This window comes from Seriola dumerili, unplaced genomic scaffold (genome assembly GCF_002260705.1).
Source record: "Seriola dumerili isolate Sdu_G_001 unplaced genomic scaffold, Sdu_1.0 BDQW01000003.1, whole genome shotgun sequence".
Classification (NCBI taxonomy): Eukaryota; Metazoa; Chordata; class Actinopteri; order Carangiformes; family Carangidae; genus Seriola; species Seriola dumerili.
The window spans coordinates 5562352-5581836 of NW_019174258.1; the positions used below are offsets into that span (position 1 = coordinate 5562352).

Sequence of the window (19485 nt, forward strand, 5' to 3'; positions counted from 1 at the left end):
GGTGTTACAAATAACAATGGCTCTGTTCTATCCAAGTCTGAGTATGCCAGAACAGTGTGACAGTGAGCCAGCATGAACAATACACTGAGCCAGTTAAATGGAAGTCAGTCATCATTAATTTAATTATTTACACCTGTGTATTCCCTACTGTGACATCAAAATATCTCCAGTGACAAAGGTCAATTAGTTTTCATAACAAAGGTTAAATTTCAACCTATTGCTAATTAAATTCGGCTAACACTTAAGACGAACACTATGCGGGTGGGGTATATATATATATATATTTTTTTTTTTTTCTTACAATAACTCTGCTAATACATCTGCTACTAACTTTAGGAAGCAGAAGCCGTGCTTCTCAAAGATAGTTCAGTAAAGGCATATTACTGTGGAAAAATAGACGAAAGTCAGTATTCTACTCAAAATATTCTTGCTAACTACACTAAACACTACCAATGTTGTTGTGGAGTTTCCAGTTGCAGGAAGATAGTTTTGTATGGATCATACCATGTTAACTCAAGCACTTCTCAAAATCGAACCTTTAAAACGTATTACTTACTGAGTTCCAGTGACATTTTAGCATGTACAATGGTTAGAATTATTATATCTCTATTTTTTTGGTACTTTCTATTCAGCACAGACACGTCAGTGAAACTTTTGGCTGTCCAGTTACCCACACGTCTCCCCTCTCTGGCATTGGTTTGTCCCTCACTCCAGCTGATCGGCCCAGGATTCCCCGGTGGCTCTAACCGTTGGTAGTTCTGACGGCTTCGATGTCTTGACGACGATTAAAACTGTTTGAATTTTACGGAGTCAGTGGCCGCTCGTGTCGGCAAAATTGTTCCTCGTTCAGTGAAAGTCTGAAGGATAATCTGGCCGGGGTATTAACTCTGTACCAGGGGATCTAAACGCATATACGAGGCCCTCACTCCATCCCCGGATTCACCTGCTACGCGGAGAGCCTCGCACCGAAGACCGACATGGGGGACACGGGGAGCGAAGGCAGCAAGCCTCCCAGTAACGTTAACGTTATACCTCCGCGTTGCCCCTGTGGCTTCTGGGGGTAAGGCGAAATACCTCTCAAATGTCTTTCAAATGCTTTCTTCCTCTACCGACAGTTAGCACAGTCGCTAGCCACTAGCGTTAGCAGCTCAAACAGGGATGAGCTGCTTTTCTTATTACCCCCCCTCCCCATTGTTTTGTAGCATTAGCTGCTAGCTAACACAAACTGGCCTCGGTAACCTTCTGCGGAGGAAGAGAGCAGGGTAGGGGTGTGGGATAAGCCCTCCAGGTAATGTGACAGGTGTGACAGCGCTAATAAAAACCGTCCAGTTTAAAAGGAGTTCGTAAATGAAGCAGCTGGCTCGAAATACCACACTGAGATGTTAAACCTTAAACTGGACTTTCGTGGAAACTAGGAACTGATGGTTTTGCCAGTTCAGATTGGCTGTAAGGTACAATATGTGCTAATATACTGACCAGTTGACTCGGTATCTTACTTTAAGGTTTCTGAAACATTAATCCTCATATGTACATTTTATCTTGTCAAGTGCACACATAGGTCCAGCTCAAAAAAGTCATATAAATCCAAGATACTTATTGACATGGGCATCACGTGATTTTTTTTTTTTAAGTGCTGGGCAGGTGTTGTACTTTAAATGACAGTGGTTAATTAAAATCATACAGGCCCATGAAGCACATTTTGGCTGTAATCATTATTTAAAATAGCACTAAAACATACTACGTAGAAATATTAAAAAATAATAAATGAAATGCTTTGTACCTTGTATTTGCAAGTTAAAATATATGTAATATAATGTAATTTTACATTTGTTTACTGTTGCAGGTTCGAACTTAAAGGTTATCATGAGCTAAGTTTTGTACTCAGGTCCCACTTTAGGTAGGGCTTGCTGTGCTATTTTTGTAAACACATAATATGGCTGATTTGTTGGACTTCAGTGAAATATATTTTTGCAGCCCACAGCTGTAGTCTTCAGTGTTCAACTCAGTTGTACAGGAGTGAAAGCAATTTGGCACCCAACCATGCCAGTGAAGACAATGGTCATCTACACATTATCTTTAATCATGTCTTTATTTAAACTTGAAAATTATTGAGGGTAAAGCCCTCATTTACAATGATGTCAATTATTCATATAAGCTATGAGAGCTACCCTAGTACACTCAATTACCTCATTCACTACTTGCATATTTTGGGGTGTGATCTATTTGGTGGTGACAGCTTACTGACTCATTGGTTGGATAAGCACAAAAATAATGTAAAACAAAAATTATTGTAATGTCAGGCACCAGATCTCAATGCCAGAGACCAGACTACAGTTCACCATATTTCCAAAAAATGCAGTCTGTATCAAAAATATGACATCTCTGTGTCTTGTTAGGGTAACAACATTAAACACTGAAAGTTCCATGTTTGCTCACTAAGTTGGTTTATTTTCTGTATGAGATGTCCTTCTCATTTCTAACAGGCTAGTATAACACTGTGAGGTTTTGCCCCAATTTTTTTGCCCCAATTTTCCAACTCTTTTGAGTAAGTCCACAATTCCCTGGCCCATTTTAGACAGAATGTCACAGCTGCACATGGACACTGATTATTTGATTTTCTCTCACTACTGTTGTCACTGTAACATCAATCTATCTGTCCCCATGTTGATATTTTATTTGTGCTGAATTTTGTAATTATATTCATTCATGTCATATTTCCTGAAAAAAAAAAGTTGGTCGAAATCACTTTTAAGTTGTGTAAATGCAGCAGATGTTTCAGTGCTGTGATGACAAGAGGCAGATTCAGGTGCATGGTTGTGACTTGCTCTGTGGTTCATAAACCATAATTGCATATGACATTTAGCAAGAGATGTCAAATTAATGTGTGTACTTCATTTGGTTATGTTCTCCTGAGAGCAGCAGGCTTGATTGTGTCTAGGTGATCTTTGACAGGGGAGACAAAGAAATAAGTGGAAAGTAAAGGTTTATTTACTCTTTTATTCACTTTGTCTCATTATGGTACCATAAAGGTGTCTCAGCCTTGTTTAGGTTGCCTGATTTGGTGGAGGAGAAGACTTTCTTTAATTGCATACAGGATAAATCTGAGCTACAGCTGAGTTTATTAATCACAAATATGTTTTTGTTGTACTTTGTACTGTTTCTGTTTTTTGAAGTATCTCATTTAATAGATCTAAGACGACTTCTTTACGGTCTGCTAGTGTTTCATGTTAGCAGTAATGCTTGAATGTTGCATTCCTTCTCCCCTCAGGTGTGGATTGTTTGTGTTGGCCTCAGTTAGTTGTATGCATGTTTTGGTGCAGCTCCTTGTCAGGGCTGGCAAGTGCAGCTTAACTGGGGCTTGTCTCACATAGCAAGTTGAACATAGTTCTGTATCTCTGTCGTGTCCAAAAAAAACAAAAACACATGGCTTAATACACACCTTGTTGCTACTGTAGTTAGCTGCTATGTTGATACTAAAATAGGTGTTCACTGGAGGACTCTTTTAACATTACATTTACTTTAAAGTTCAAATGCAGCTTTATCTTCAGTTTCATTTACATTGTCAGATAGGAAAGGAGACTTTTCTGCTCTAGTACACGTGGCACCAGAATATACTGTATTGTGATATACAAAGTTTTCTGGAAATTCAGTTGAGAAAGACATTACATATATAATAACCAGATTGGAGGGACTGTTTGTGGCTAATCCAGTGATTTTAAAAACCTGAAATGAAGGTAATAAAAATCCAATTAACCAGAAAGTAGTCTTGTTCAGTGATGAACAGTAAAACATTGCTGGCAATGTAATACATTTAGAAACATTAAAGGGATAGTTCCTGCATTAGATAGTGCCGACTGACACATCATCTCATGGTATATTGTTGTTAGTTAATTAAAGGGAACCTTCCCTATGTTGTTTTGACCTGTGCACACTGGAAAATAGGCGGCCATGTTGTGCTTTTGTTTCCTGTTTCAAGTAAACTGTGGGATACATGGGAAAGAAACTATTTCCTAAAATAGGGTTGTGCTGATGGACGATGATATCAGTGGTCGACGATCATCACGCCTTTGCAAATGTCAAGGCGATATTTGACTTGTTTTCCCATTAATCTGGTAACTTATTATTTGTAGTATTAAATTAGTACTAAATTTTATTTGCCTTCCACAGTTTAACATATATAATCACATATAACTGACGCTTGCCCCAGGTGCGCACACACACACACACACACTCCGATCAGCTTATTGTAATGGAGCTGCTTGTGTGTAGGAGCTGCTTTGTGATTACAGAGCGGAGGAGATCGATGGACAGACAGAGCACGTCATTTAGTTCATTTTCTGATCCTGCTGCTTTTTATGGTGGTAAATAGAACTTTTGGAGTCAATGAGGGAGAGAGGCAGCAAAATGGGACACATTCACTTTTTTGGTCACTCCTCTTTCTCTCTTGCTCATAGGGTAGTTCACAAAGTCCGGTTGATGTTTATATGCAGTTTAAGCAGTTGAAGATCCAATCATCACTAAGCCAGTATGTCATGTAGAGAGCAATAAAAAACAAATGAAATGGTCAAAGTTGTCATATTAATATTTGAGGTGCATTGATTGATTTCCAAATGTCAAACATGCATAGAGTAACACGCAAGGAAACATTCCACCTTAAAAGTAGCCAGTAGCTGCCGGTAGCCTCTTAGCTGCTCAGTGGATTAAATGGTAAATTAGTAAAGATGAAAAGACAGAAAACATCCTTTCATTCCTCATTCACTCGTGATGAAACTGTTTATAAAGTAGGCGAAATCTTTCATGAACATTAGCTCTACCTGTGATTAAGACAGGGCAAAGGAGTGTAATTGCTTGTTGACCGGCATGAACAGCCGTGTAGTCTGTACTTTACTATGTAAAACCTATTCTTTTTGATTTGGGATGCCCTTCATTTTCACAGTATTTGTGAACATGTATTCAATTAAATATGGGCTGAATTGGTTTCCAAGATGGAAGTTAGTGTTTTAAATTCTTAGTGGATGAGCAAGCAGGTGCTGCCTGTACAGTTGCTGTCGAAGGGCCCATAAGAACCACAGACTGCTGGACATGCTCTTACTGTGAATGTCGAACTGCAGAGGATAATCTCTCCTCCCTCTGTAACATAAAACTCAGTCGAGCCCTTCTGTCACTTTTTTTTTCTATCCCCAATAGATAAACCACTATCTAATAAAGTCTGTCTGTGAATACTCTATTAACAGACTAGTATCTGTATTTGTGAAGTGTTTTTTTAATTTTACTGTTCATGTCAGTAGTATTTCATAGAACTCAAAACATTTATCACCCATCCAAGCCTTTGCTCCATTGTGTCACTCAAACTGAATTACCAAGGTGACAGAGCCCATCTTCCTGCCTGTTCCAATCAGGTATTCTCATTAGTCACAGCAGTGGGCCAACTATGAAATAGACTGATTGTGAGCACTCTGTTCAAACTTCACTCAGCTTAACAAGCATGCAGTCGTTTTTGTCCTGCATGTTCTTTTTTCCTCAAACGTACTTGCCCCTTTTAGTTCCTTAATTAATCTGTGACTTGATTACCTCTGATTTGTAAAGTTGACAACAGGATATGACTTGTTGTTTATCCAGTATTGGCTCCTTCCCTGCCTGTGTCTCTGCCTGTGTTTATCTTTACTTCTTGCTTCCTCCTTTCTCTTTTATATCCAAGACCACACACCAGCAGACTGACAGACAGCCCTCAGGTTGACTGCAGCTGACCCTACATTTAGAAATGAGGACAAAGGTGTGCAACGAAGCACCCAAAATAAATAGAATGTGACTGATAGCAGCGACCGTCACGCTCGATGCGCAGACAGTAAGGGCGAGGGCTGGAGAGGAAATGAGAGGAGCCCTCTCAGAGGAAAGCCAGAGCCATCTGTTGTGAATGAGCTGTTCCACTGAAATCAGTGAGGCTTTAGTGACCAACCCCATAACTGCAGCTATTTCATATCAAAGATCTATGATTAGGATGGGGAAAGTATGTTTGGGAAACAGTACGAATTTTTCCATCGAAATACAGGAAATAACTCAATTAATACAGGCTTTTGTGAGAGCAAGTTAATGAGGTTTGTAATTTTCCCTTTTCTTGACTCTTGCACACCATCATCAGACCAGTTAAGTGGTTGTCATGTCAGCTGTGTAAATTGCCCACACAGGCTAGAGGACCTTCACATTTGTGATGGAAATCAACTCTTTGTTGCTCAAAATTGAGCCAATGTTTTCCACTGACATTTTCACCTCCAGTGCTACTACATTGTACAGAAATAATGTTCGTTTGCTAGACACAACTGATCATTGACCTTGACAGTTAGCTGTAACTATACAATTATATAACATATTGACCATTTCTCATAACTATAAAATGGGTAAAAAATAGAATTCCTGACAGATGTATGTAAAAATATACCAAAAATCATTAATAAAATATTTTAAAAAACAGGCAACAACATATGACTTTCATTCAGTTTATTTTAAAGCTACATTAAGAAGTTTTCGACCACAAGGGGGCAGAAAGAGTCCAAAACACATTCTCCTAACAATATTAGTTTTCGGTGCTGACTTATCAAGTTGTAATGTTATGAGTATTTACTGTGTAAATTTCACACTTGGGTTTTTTTTCTCCAATATTTAATATCTGTGCAGCAGTTGCAAGATGTATAGAACATGATGTAAACAAAAGTCACATCTCAGTTGGTGTGGCCTTGTGGCCAGTCTGCTGCTTAGACCTTGACAGCCTCATCTCATGGCAGCTTTGAATTCAGTGAATTATTTAGGAATGTAGTCTGGATCACACTCCTTATCTTGAATTTTTCTTTCCCAGGATCCCAAATGTGAAGTAAAGTCTCAGCCTGGGACTTGGGGTCATGGAAACATGTTGTTAATCTTGCTGTGTGGATATCCACCAGCAAAAGGCACTTGCATTTTTTTCTGCACCCTATTCTGCATTTTTTTGGATCTCTTACACAAGTGTATGACTTCTGTATTTGATTAACACATTTGCTTTCTCTGTCTGCTCTTTTCGTCAGGTCAAGCAAAACTATGAATCTTTGCTCAAAATGTTTTGCAGGTAAGTTCTTGTTTTGCTGGTTGTTTGGTTGACTGATCTTGTGTCTAAGTCTGGGGGTGGGGGTTTAAAACTGTCTCAACTGCTGTAGCTGTTCTGCAGAGGCCTTGGAAGTGATTAGAAGTGGAGAAAGAAGTCTGAGAAAGAAACTCAGGGGTAAAGTGCAGTGTTATGATCACTCACCCTTAACTCTGTTTACTGTACAGATTTTTAGTTTTAAAGTTTATAGTTTTATCATTTTCTCTGCAATAACTTGTATCTCACCTTTATCCAACTTGAATTTAACTTACCATTTCTGCTGCTTCTTTATCATCACCACTAAGGTGAAGATGTTTCCTTCCTAATCCAATAGTCTTTAGAAACGTTCAAGTTTCTAAAGTCTCATCAGAATATTTTGTCCCTTCTCACTCAGGCTTTAGTTCATCCTCTGACTAAATCAGTGCCAGAGTTAAGAGTAGAAAACTATGTCCATTTACATAAGGTTCAAACAATACTGTGTCAATGCAACACAGTTTCTGTGTGAATTTGAGCATCGTCCAAAATGCACCTCTATGCCACACTTGTTTTGCCTACTGCCTAACTTAACAACCACTCCATACTCCAATAGATGGATGCATTCAAATATGTACACACAAATGTCTCACCATTTGCCTTTTTTTCCATAGACATTCAGAAGAAACAGCCAGACAACGATTGTGCCCCAAAGGCCTCCTCAAGCTCCAGCAGCAGCCAAGCAGACATCTTCTGTAATGACACAAACAGCAGCATTAGTCAGTCACTGATGTCGATGCCTAACGCATCAGAGGACCCTTCACCAGGAGAGATGGGAGTGACATCTTTACCTGCTCAGGACGGTAAGACAGCAGTTAATCAGTGAGACATTAATCTTATCAGGTTTTCTTTTCACCTCAGATGGTGTAGGGCCAATGCCTCTTGATTAGCTCAGATCAGTGATTTGCCGTTAGCCATAGTTTGTTGTAAGATACATTTTTGCTCCCTCTGTCTTTGAATGCAGATAGTGGCGCACTCCCACTCTAAAATGCCAGAACTGCATGAAGTGTAGAACTTGAAGGCTTTGTAATATGGTCAGAGTATTGTAGCTTTTAGTTGAGGGTATCTTTCTGTAGAAGACTGCTACTAGTTTCTGCCAACTGAGGCTGCAGCTGCAGTGCCCCTGTCCCAGCTATATTTGTCCTCATGGCACAGATAGTGGGAATGATAGGAGAGGGTATCTATTCAGAAGTGAAGGTTTTAAGAGGACACCTACAATTGCCAGGGCATCCGTCATCACTGTACAGTGACAAGGTTATTTGCGGAGGCCAATGCAGGACAGAACAATAAAGTGGCTACTAGATGGATGTGTGGAGCTTGTGAAAAAACTTGCCCACAATATCTTGGTTCTCTGTTATAACAGGAGCTTTTTATAGCAATAAATACAAGTACCTGATGATTGCACATTTTTAGATACAGAGCTTTTGTTTCACTCACAAACTGACAAAATATTAATTTCATTGTTCATTTATTAATTTGCCATCAACAAGTTAAAATATTTAAGTTTAAAATTAATGACTGAATACCCATCAGCCTTTGAACCTCTGAGACTGATGGTAAAATATTATGTACATGTTACATATTTTTTTGTTTTTTAGACTCGTGTGCTGGCTCATGTCGGTCTAATTAGTCTTTGTCCGTGACAAAAATGACCATGGACTAATATCACTAAGAGAAAGTAATTGATACCGCCTTATTTCCTAAGGAAATGTTTAATGTCACCATTCTAGGAAAAAATCAAGGCGAGATATATGAGTTATAATTAGCAGTGTTGCAGCATGTATATTTCAAAAAGTAAAATGTGTAAATCTGACTTAATTTTTTTACTTTTAAAACTCTGTCAGGATCAGATGGATCATACAACTTTTTTTTTGGTATACCTGTAATCTTTTTTTCCCACCCACAGTTAGCCATCTCTCGACTGGCTTCAGTCTGCACACATGCATGTTGCAGACACTGTGGGGCGGGGAAATTACAATGTTTTAAATGGAGGAAACTTAACATCCTTATGTCCTCTCTCTTCTGCCATTTTCCTCTCTCATTTTCTCTCTCCTTCCCTTCCTTTTGCTCACTATATCTCCCTTTCAGAAGTATCCAGCACAGACACAGTCTTCGGTTCACTCTCCACTCCTACAAAACGCTCCTTTGAGTCAGGTATACCTCAGCTCTACTACTAAATTGTCCATTATTGTGTTTTGCACAGTGTGCAACCCAGTAACATCAGCAGCATTGAATTGATTAAAAATGGCCAGTTTAATTGTTCTTACCAGGGAAATAGCAGAGGGAAGGATGCTGGGGATGTAATAGAGCATGACTGCAAGAAGGTGAAATGTAAAGCCAATAAAGCAGTTAGTAGAGCGAATGCTGGCTGTGAATATATAGACAGATGCAGTAGTTACACAGAACAATAACCTAGACGTACAATGAAGCTTTAAAATTGTCAAGGTCACACAAAAAGGGGGATTGTAGCTCAGTGGTTAGGATCATCACATCACAGCAAGAAGAAGTTGTGTTTGATTCCATCAGTTTAAGAAAAAAAAGAAACGGCAAGTCTGACAGAGCTGAAACATGCAGACTTGTGGAGGCCATAGCATCACCATCAGTGTTGATTGAAAAAAGCTGAATGAGGTGGATGTCTGAAAAACATTGCAGACTCTGCTTTCACCCTTAGGTGACACAACCTGCTGCACTCACACACGTGAACACGTGCACATGACTTAAGACAACTGCAGAGTAGGCATGGCTCAGCAACGGTGTATGAACATGTTGATCCCTTGTCTGATGTAGCGGGATCATGTGAGCTGAGCACCGTACAATAACACACATGCTTACACAGCACCATTTAAACCTTCTGGTGAGCTGATGTTTCACTTTTTACCTTCCCTCTAGAAGTATTTCATTTTAAAGCCGGGGTACACTTTGGCTTTACCAGTCTTTTGAGAAACCTTTAACACTCTTAAATCAAAGCTATATTTTATCAATTTACAGTAGAAATGTCTTGATTTCAAATATCTATCTATTTTTCTTGGAACAGAAAAAAACCTTGCCAGCTGTTGACTCACAGTTAAATTTGGTGTTCTGGCCTGTATAAATTGGCTGCAGAGATTTATCAGGATAACAAAAGGCATGCGAGGAGGAAACCAATTTTTTTTTTTCAAAACATGCACTGGCACATGTACAGACACACATACTCTCACACACACAGGGATCGATGGGGCAGGATAGGGAGATCTGGCTGCTCAGCTTGGCCTAGTTCTCAGAGATTTATTGAGCGCTGATCTGCATTTGGCCTGGCCAGGGAAAAAGTCTGCAGGATTGATGAGAAAAGCTGAGTTGAAATTCCAGCCGACCATTGGAAACTAGCTACATGCTCTTGCTGTCTCAGGTGCTGGGTTGAATGTAATCTAATGCAGGAGAGCCATTAATCTCCAAAGCTCCTTTTTATTTAACACAAAGAGACGTTTTTGTCCGGATGTGCCATCATCTGTTCTCTTGCAGTTACAGACCTCACTAAATCAGAGATGATGTCTTTATATATTAAATAAAAGTTGTTATGGAGCCTATTAAGACAGGTCTGAAGTTTTCTTTTGAAATTCTAGGCATGGACGCAGTCCTGGACACAGGAGATGAATACTTTTTGGATTATTATGTGGGTGGGGAGTGATAAAACAGTGGAGCAGGTTTTGGCTCCAAGTATATTGGTAGAGTAATTATTTAAAACCATTTCCAGCAGGTCAGTTAACCCTCACATGCTTTTATATCTTTTGAAAACTGAAAATGATTTGTTCATTTTCTGAAAGTCGGTATGATGTTGCTCCAGAGTTTTAGTTACTCACTGCATTAATAGTACAGGATAATCAAGAATGTGCATTTTCTTATTCTTGTAAGAAATCCAAAAATATGGACATCTAAAAAAGTTTCTGGACTAGCAGTTTTGGAGCACTGTCACTAATGGCCCTTTTTTTCCTCTTTATTTTTGGGTGCATGTGTTTATATTTGCCTCCAGCCTCGGAGTCAGAAAGCGATGTTTCACCCGAGAAGCGAGCAAGAGTTGGTGTGGTGCCAGAGATTGAGGAGTCTTCATCATCATTGTCATCCTTGTCGGCATCATCATCATCCTCGTCTCGCGGTGGCTCTAAACAGCGGAGCCGTAAACGTTGCCATCGTTGCCAAACCAAACTGGAGCTGGTACAGCAAGAGCTGGGTTCCTGTCGCTGTGGTACGATGATACAACTCTGTGTGCATGAACATACATTAGAACAAACTGTATGATCAATGAAGAGACATACGCTAATACAGGCACAGGCCCACTCACACACTATAGCATACACATGAGGTAGTGGCAGCCATTATTAAAGACCTCGGTTGTGTGCCTTGCATGCTGCTTGTGCATAACATAATAAGTTACTTATGCAGTGGTCAGTATTGGCCTCATACATAAATGTTAGTTAGCTTGGTTGTAGTTTTGTGAATTTTACACCCAGTGCAGTTAAATGTATCTACTACCTGTGTATGTGTTTGTGTTGTTGACAGAAATGTCAATAACCAGAGTGCTTTTGCTAGCCTTGGGGGACCATTACAGAAAGCCTGAATGTTTCACATTGCACATAAAACATAAGCCAATTACCACAAACACTAATGCAGTTTAAACCAATATTTGGCTTGATAATCAACTTGTTTGCATACAAATTAAAGTACTTAAAAAGTCACAGCTCTTCACTGCTTAAAGACCATCTGCTTAAACCCACACACTAATTTCTAAATTGGAAATTGACTTGCCTTTTTTTCCACCAGGCACTGCTTAATGCATGGGCCATCTATCCTTAATAGTCCAGTGCTTACTACAAAAACATGCTTTTTACAGACTGAAGGGGAAATGGTGGCAATTACAGTGATTTCTGACTATTGCAGTAATTGCAGATTACTTTGCTAATGGTTCTGCAGAATGTAAGCTAAGAAGGTCTGATAATGAGTTGAAAGCACTGACACTTTTCAGATTGTAAATGGGGAAGAAAAGATAGCTCCACTGCTGTATTTGATCCAATGTTGTCACACTTAGTGGACTGCTGTTGCTCAGTGGCTATAATATTCATCTTACGAGATGTGAATATGACACAGACTAAAAGCACCAGAGCTGAAAAAGCTAATTAAATCATACAAGCTCTCTTGCAATGCAGAGACCCAACAGAAGCGAGACCTTATCCCTGTCCAGCATTTTCCGTTGTCTTTCACTTTGCAAGCAATAGTCCTAAAATTTCTAATTTAACAACACCTGCCATACCTTTTCCATTAACAATAACCTATTAGAAATTAGCTTGATATATTAACCTGTACGATTTTATTTTGGTGTCTTCTAAATATGGAAAAATGTGCTGTGGTATTCTAAATTTACTGTAAGTTGAGTAAATAATCACTCACTCATGGTACATTACAATCACATAATGGCTATAATCCATTTGCCCTTGCCCACATGCTGCATGTTTTGCAGTGGCAGGGATGATGAAAACCACTTAATAATCAGCCTATTAATTGATGTTCTTGCTGCAATAACTCCAATAACTGGTTATGTTTAAGGTATTTCTGTGCACTATGTGTGTGTGCATTTTTCAGCTTGCTCATACTCTTCATTTTTACCTTTTAGGTAAAATAGATATTGATGACACCTTCGATTTTATGCGATAAAAACTTTAAAAACTTGCAACTTACAGTATACACATGGATTTCATTATATTACCCAAAAGCATTTTTCACTCACTAAATTTCCTCTGTGCTCATTGATATTTCAAAACTCAATTCAATTCACAGATAAGTTACAAAATGTCAGCAATGAACTTGGTGGAAAATGGTTGATTTGTGGTTTCTAATGGGGAAATGATCACGGTCTGTTATCACTAGCTGTGAAAACAGGGTTGTAAAAGACCCTTAAATATATGGCTTATTATTGGTGGGTGTTGTTCTCTGTTGTAATGCACACAAATTATTTTCAGGCACCTAAATTATTTGACAAATGAATACCTTGAGGGAACCATTCTATATGTGTTTTAAAATAGGGTGAAAATATAATAATATGTAATATATATAATAATATAATAATATGCAAGATACATTAATAATGTATCTAACACTTATACTATATCATCAAGACAGTTTTCTTTACTTTGATTGCAGCAAGCAACTGGAAATAGTTTTGATTCTTGGGCAGTGTCTAGCAGCCCATCCCTGTAATAGACTCAAATGTTAAACAACTTTTTCCCTTCCACTCCCTTTGTGTGCACTGTAATCGCATAGGTTTTAATTGCATAGCAACCAGCTGTCAAACTGGGCTTTTAATCACTGCTCATTGAATGCCAGCGGTGTTATTATGTGTATTAATGAATGAATTTAAGACGATGAGAGCTAACGAGCTTCTCCGAGCTTAACGAGCCTCCTACAGTGGCAGGGCCCTTTGTTGAGAGCGCTACAGTAGAGACGGAGTCAATGAGAGAGATGAGGGTTGTCTGCTTTTGTTGAATGGAGTCAAAAGTGGAAGCTTTCAACTAGAATTGAATGTCTTCTCTGTTAACAAGATGTTCTACAAAGCCATGTAAAGGCAGCAAATATAATCTGCCCTCGGCCATTTTGAAAGACTTGTATATTGAAGGAGATGTTTATCAACCTATAGTGACATGTAAGTTATTACCACACACAGTACTTTTAATATGCATATTGTAAGCATAACACTCATTTTCCTTTTTCAACTTTTGTATAAATTATAGTGGTTTCAAAAATGTTCAAATAATGATCCTGTATGTAGATATACTTAATTGTACTGTTCATATATACATTAATATTTTATTCATATATATCATATATAGCAATATTCTTTGGCATTCTGTGTCATGTTTTTTTCTGTTTGTAGTTTTCATTAAACTACAGCCACATTTGTACATCCACTGAACCTGTCAAATTGACCTCTCTCCCTCACTTTCTCCCACGGTCCAGGTTATGTCTTCTGTATGCTCCATCGGCTCCCGGAGCAACATGAGTGTCTGTTTGACCACCTGGGCCGTGGTCGCCAGGAGGCCGTCCTAAAGATGGTCAAGCTTGACCGCAAGGTGGGCCGCTCATGCCAGCGCATCGGAGAGGAATGTTCCTGAAGAATCTCTGTGATCAGAAGGTGTCTTAGCACTAATAGGGATTTGATTTTTGTTTTTATTCTGTTTTATTCGTCTCATTTTGTTTTTCAAGATTTCTGCAGGTCTTTTTTTTTTTTTTTGGATACAAACCTCCACTTTTTTCTCTTAAATTATACTCCCTCTTTTTAAATCCCACTGTTGCCCGTATCCTGGTTGTTTTCAGCTTCTGTTGGTATGATCATATCCCTGCTGCTAAGATGCCTTTTGGAAAATCCATACCCAGGAATGAAAGAACAATAAAGAGCAAAGGAAATACAAAGTTTCTTCACATTTTTGCAAGCTCCTTACTACACAAGTGTGAGTGGAGTAAGAACGGATAAAAGGATGAAGAGAGGAAATACAAATGTTTGTCCTGGAAGCCAGTTTAAGACTATACTCTTTACCTCAAAAAAAAAAAAAAAAAGACAAAACAAAAAAACAACAAAGAATGACAAGGAGGAGGAGGAAGGGATGGTTACCCTTTGTGTACACTTTCGCTTTGGCGCTGTTTATAGACTGTTCTTTACCTCAAAGTCAGACAGAGCTGCTTTCTACTCTGCGCCAAGCAAGGACTTTAAGTCAGTGTCTTACCCCCCGGCCGTCCACCACATTTAATCCTAAACCTTCAGAAACACAAACAGCTGTTAATCATCCACCTCAGGATATCACAGCCCAATCTTCACCTCTCCTCCGACCAACTTGCATCTTTCTGTTTTCCGCTACAGGACACCTTTTACTCCTTTTGTTTTAAGATCGTTGCGAAGGTGTTTCTGCCATTGTGGACAATGAAAACTGGGGTGATGCTGTAAATCCAAATTCAGAAGTTGCGTCGTGAGCCGGACTCAAACACACACACATTGATAAGTGGGAACAGTCAGCTGGTTGTCCTTGGATTGCACACAGATCTGTCTTCAACGTTGGGATGTGATTGATCAAGACTTAATTTTTTTGAGGATCTTCTCTGTCTTCCGTCTTTTGTTTCGACCTTTTTCTCTTTTTCTCCACAGCCCTTCCACATGATAACATTTCCTCTTCACACCCGTGGTCTTTTTCAGCAACATGTGGATTATGTGTGCTGGATGTGTACAAACTTCAGGAAGACTAAATTTACAGGACATGAGGGACATGAAAGTTTGCTTATGGTTTATGAGTGGACCTGGAATGTCTGCACTGTGCACATCCTCACATCAGTATACTATTACACACACTCACACTTTTATGTTGTTTTATGTGCTAAGCTGTTGTTCACCTTGAGCACAAACAGACAAAATCAAAGGTTGCTCTGTACACTTGAGTTTGGACTGAGGCGGAAATTAACGGAGAATCACTCAGAGGTTCCTGCTGGGGACTGTGATGGCTGTTAGGCCTTCATTTCAATTATCCACATTGTTTAAGTTCATTTTTGCCTCTAGCTTTGAAACAAGACTTCATATTCTTTGGTTTTCATTTTTCTTCACAGTACTTTAATGTTCCTATTTCCTCCTCATGTGTTGATTTCCTGCTAGCATGATGAGGTCACATGCATCCTCCTCCTCCTGCCTTTGACTTTGCTTTTCTCATCTTCCCCTTATTGATTGCTCTATTTTTCCTCATTTCACCCTCTGTCTCCCCTCCTCCTCCATTCTTGTTTTGCTGTAGATGAGCGAAGAGAGCCGGGGTGAGTAGAGTGCTGAAAGTTAAAAATCAGCAAATAATTACTGTCAAAATGTTTTCCTGGTGGACTGTGGAAGTAATGAACAGAAAATGCATAATGAATGAATATTCTGTATCTTAAAGAAAACCTTATTTAACCCCTTTTTGCGTTTCAGATTTAGTTACACTTTAGTGTAGAGCTGCAGTTTTTGGTTGTAATGTGGTTATAAAATGGGAAGATGAATGTGGAAAATTCTGTATTTTTGTTTTCATTGCTTTACCTTTTGCTTCCCCTTTCCAACTTTTTCTTTTACTGAGAAAGAATAAACTGGATTAGACAAAGTGTGGACATCTCTGTTGTTCTTATTGATGCGATGAATGGGAAGACTAAGGATTGTTTGGGAGAGTTTAGCAGTTTAATCTTTTGTTTTTCTTCCACTCTGGTTTGATTTTGCCATTGCACTCTGAATGTGGAAATTTGGGAGTGGAATGAACATATATATATTTTGCATATTGTGTATTTTTAACAAACGCATACATGAGTCGATTGTTGGCTGAGAGTTGAAGCTTTCTTCCAGTGTGTTGCTGGGTCTCCGTTATGTCCTAACACCCTGCAAACTTTTTTATAGTGATGTAAATGTCTGTTTACTGCTCACAGAGGACTGCTATAAAGCTACTCTCATTTACTTAACAAATCTGTTTGAGTGTGTTAGCGTGTGTGCTTGTGTGTGAACATGTGCGCTTACTAATGGAGAATTCTAACTAAAGAGGCTTCTAATGGCAGCAATGAGTCTTGTGGGCCGGCTGCACTAATTAATGTTGTGAAAAAAGAAAACTTGCTATATGTAGCCGTGATCAAAAGGCATCTTCAAACGTTGATATTGGCCGGCTGCCAGCCTGAGTGTAATCTCTCACCCCCCCTCTTCACCCAAACTGAGCTAAGACTATGGAAGTTAGCGCCTACATGTGAATTAGTTGTAACAGAAGTTTCTCCTCTCTCAAGGTGGTTGAGAGTTTGAGCAGCCCTGCTGGGTTACACCAGAATTTTGATCTCTTTAAACTTGCCTTATGTGTCCCTCTGTAGTTCTCATTATACATTTTCTTGTCGATTTTTGAGATCGGTCTGATTCTCAGCTTTGGTGTTGGACCCCACACTGACATGCACATGGTGCTTCATGGGTTTTCCAAGACTGATGAATTGATACTTGTTTGATTATATATACTGTATATTTTTTGATTACATATCACAAATGGGAAAGTGGTCTCAGACTTTAGGATTCCACTCATCAATTTGGTGCTTAACACAAGTATGCCATATGTGGACATATACACTGTATGACAACTGTAAATGCTGAAATCCTGAGACTACTGTGTCTTAGTGTTTCTGACACTGACACTTTGTTTCTAACGAGGAGTGCATATTTCCCTTCCTTTTATTTCTTTGGATTGGTTTGGAATACACTGAGGTGTTTTTTTTTTTTTTAAATAATCTTTTAAGTCCCCCTCAGGCTTTTTAGGGCCCTTGCTTTGTTCTGGTTGTCAGTGTTTTTACTCTCTTTTGTGTTCTGTGTTGTCTTGATTATATCCTGACACACAGGATGAAGCACAGTGCCAGGATTGGGTAGCAACAAGGAGCATGAGATCTGTATTTGCTGGAGGCTGCCTGGTGTTAGAGAGGGATTTGGGGGATAAGATGTTGTGGCCGGTGGTAAGTAATCTCCTTACAGCTCCACAAACAAGGAAGCCTGCCATTCTCACCGCCTTGATTGGCTACCATCAGTTATCTACACCGTCATTGTATTGAATAAGGCCTTGTTAAATGCTTTGTCTCGCTCGCTTCTCTTTCTGTGCCTTCATGTCTTGGCTGTTATTACCTTCTCTCCCTCTCTTTCTCTCTCGAAACCACTCGGTTCTGCTTCAAAATGCTGGCTCCAGTCTGAATCAGAGGTTAGAGAGTGATCTCAGTCAATCCAGTGGAAGGTAACAATCTCCAAAGTAAGCGTCAGATCAGTTTTAATGTCTAATGCGTCATAGGCTGTTTTGCAGGCAGCACTGGTGTTACACAATTTAAATGTAAAGTCACTTGTTAGTCTTATTAAATTTGATGAGAGCTTGTCAGTATAAAAGCACGTCTGTAATTACGTCAGATGCATTACATCCATTTAAGCAGAGATTATGTTTCTGCCTCATTTATTATAAAAATAAAAGACAGACAACTAATGTCAGATTTTAATAACAGTATACTTTAATCAAGATTTTCTAACAGGAGGTTTTATGCTTCAAATTAGCAAAATATGCATTTATTCATGAATATACTGTACAAGAAAAAGGCAATGTCGCTTTGGTTGGTTTTCACTTAATTTATTCAAGAGGCCTGCATATTATTATTTCACCTTGGGAAAGTACTACGGAGAGAATTACAGTTGTGAAGTGTGGCAGAAATGAAAATGATTCATGAAATTATAAGGCAACATGTAGGTAGAAATTCCTGCTTAAATTATATCAAAACCAAGAATCCCTGGGGGGAGAGCCAGGGCTCTCTAAAAATGTTTGGTGTTATGTTAAAGGCAGTGATAGAGCAATGAAAATCTGTATGCTAATGGCCCTCACCACCAATCCCTTTATTCTGGATAATGGCTTATAAGCTGTTGTACAACCATGTTTTAAGATTTCAGACTATGTCTCAGAGATGTGAGTGCCCATTAGTTGAGGTTGAATAAAACATGTTGTCTTAACCATTAAAGCAACTATAATGAATGTTTTGATGCATAATAATGATGTATCAAATGACTGTAAAGTGACATGGGTCACTCATAGTGATGAGCCCCATAGGAAAAACACCACTCGTCCCCACAGTTCCTCTCAGTTCTACAAAACTTTGAAGCACATTTGAGCTCATTATTTTAGTTTTCTGGCCTGTAACTTTGCTGTTTTGGTTCACTCTCACCGCTCTCACCTGTGTTGTTTTCTGCCAAAAAGCTCTGATGAACACACCATACATTACCTGTCCTGCACCAAACAGCAGACAGACATAGTTGGTCACTATCTGGTGAACATAGTGGAGCATTTATCTACTGAAGTACCAGACATTTCCCTCAAGAGTGAGTGGAGACCAAAAACAGAGCTAAAAGAAAGTGAATGGTAAATGGACTTGCACTTATATAGCGCTTTTCTAGTCTTAATGACCACTCAAAGCTTGGACTTACATTCATCAGGTAACGAATGTGTAATGTTTGCTGTCACCATATCAATTGTAAAGGTGATGTTAATATTGTGTTCACAGCTTGTTTCTGCTGCCCCATGTGGCTCCCCAAAAAACAAAACATTCATAGTCAAGTCAATAAATACTACAAACACAATTGAGCTCTATGCAGGGAGAACATATTAAAATGCCAGATGGGTTGACCATGTGTATCTCCTACAAAGCAGCTAAGAGGGAAAAAGTTGTCTGAGTTCATTAGTCATTTTGCCCTTGCAGACATTACACTTATGCTGACTATTAAACTTGAATGCCTGGTGAAGAAATATAAAATAGATTAACTCTGTATCATTAGA

At 39.0% G+C, this 19485-nt stretch overlaps 1 protein-coding gene across 2 annotated transcripts; it reads left to right on the forward strand.

Annotated features, from left to right (window-relative positions):
• Positions 1-721: 721 nt before the first annotated feature.
• Positions 722-16273, forward strand: LOC111222096 (AN1-type zinc finger protein 3-like). 2 transcript variants are annotated; one of them, XM_022745667.1, is made up of 6 exons: positions 722-1060; positions 7056-7096; positions 7759-7947; positions 9233-9298; positions 11151-11363; positions 14126-16273. In XM_022745667.1, the coding sequence occupies exons 1-6, from the start codon at positions 978-980 to the stop codon at positions 14278-14280; spliced, it is 747 nt and encodes a 248-aa protein (XP_022601388.1). In that variant the 5' UTR covers positions 722-977; the 3' UTR covers positions 14281-16273. The 2 variants fall into 2 exon arrangements, with proteins under 2 accessions (XP_022601388.1, XP_022601396.1); XM_022745675.1 differs by having other exon boundaries at positions 9236-9298.
• The last annotated feature ends 3212 nt before the right edge of the window (positions 16274-19485 follow it).

Excerpts from the sequence above, each read along its gene's own strand:
- LOC111222096 (XM_022745667.1), top strand. The coding sequence starts at position 978 with ATGGGGGACACGGGGAGCGAAGGCAGCAAGCCTCCCAGTAACGTTAAC. Across the intron at positions 7,097-7,758 it reads TTGCTCAAAATGTTTTGCAG|ACATTCAGAAGAAACAGCCA; the intron begins GTAAGTTCTTGT and ends TTTTTTCCATAG. Across the intron at positions 11,364-14,125 it reads GCTGGGTTCCTGTCGCTGTG|GTTATGTCTTCTGTATGCTC; the intron begins GTACGATGATAC and ends CCCACGGTCCAG.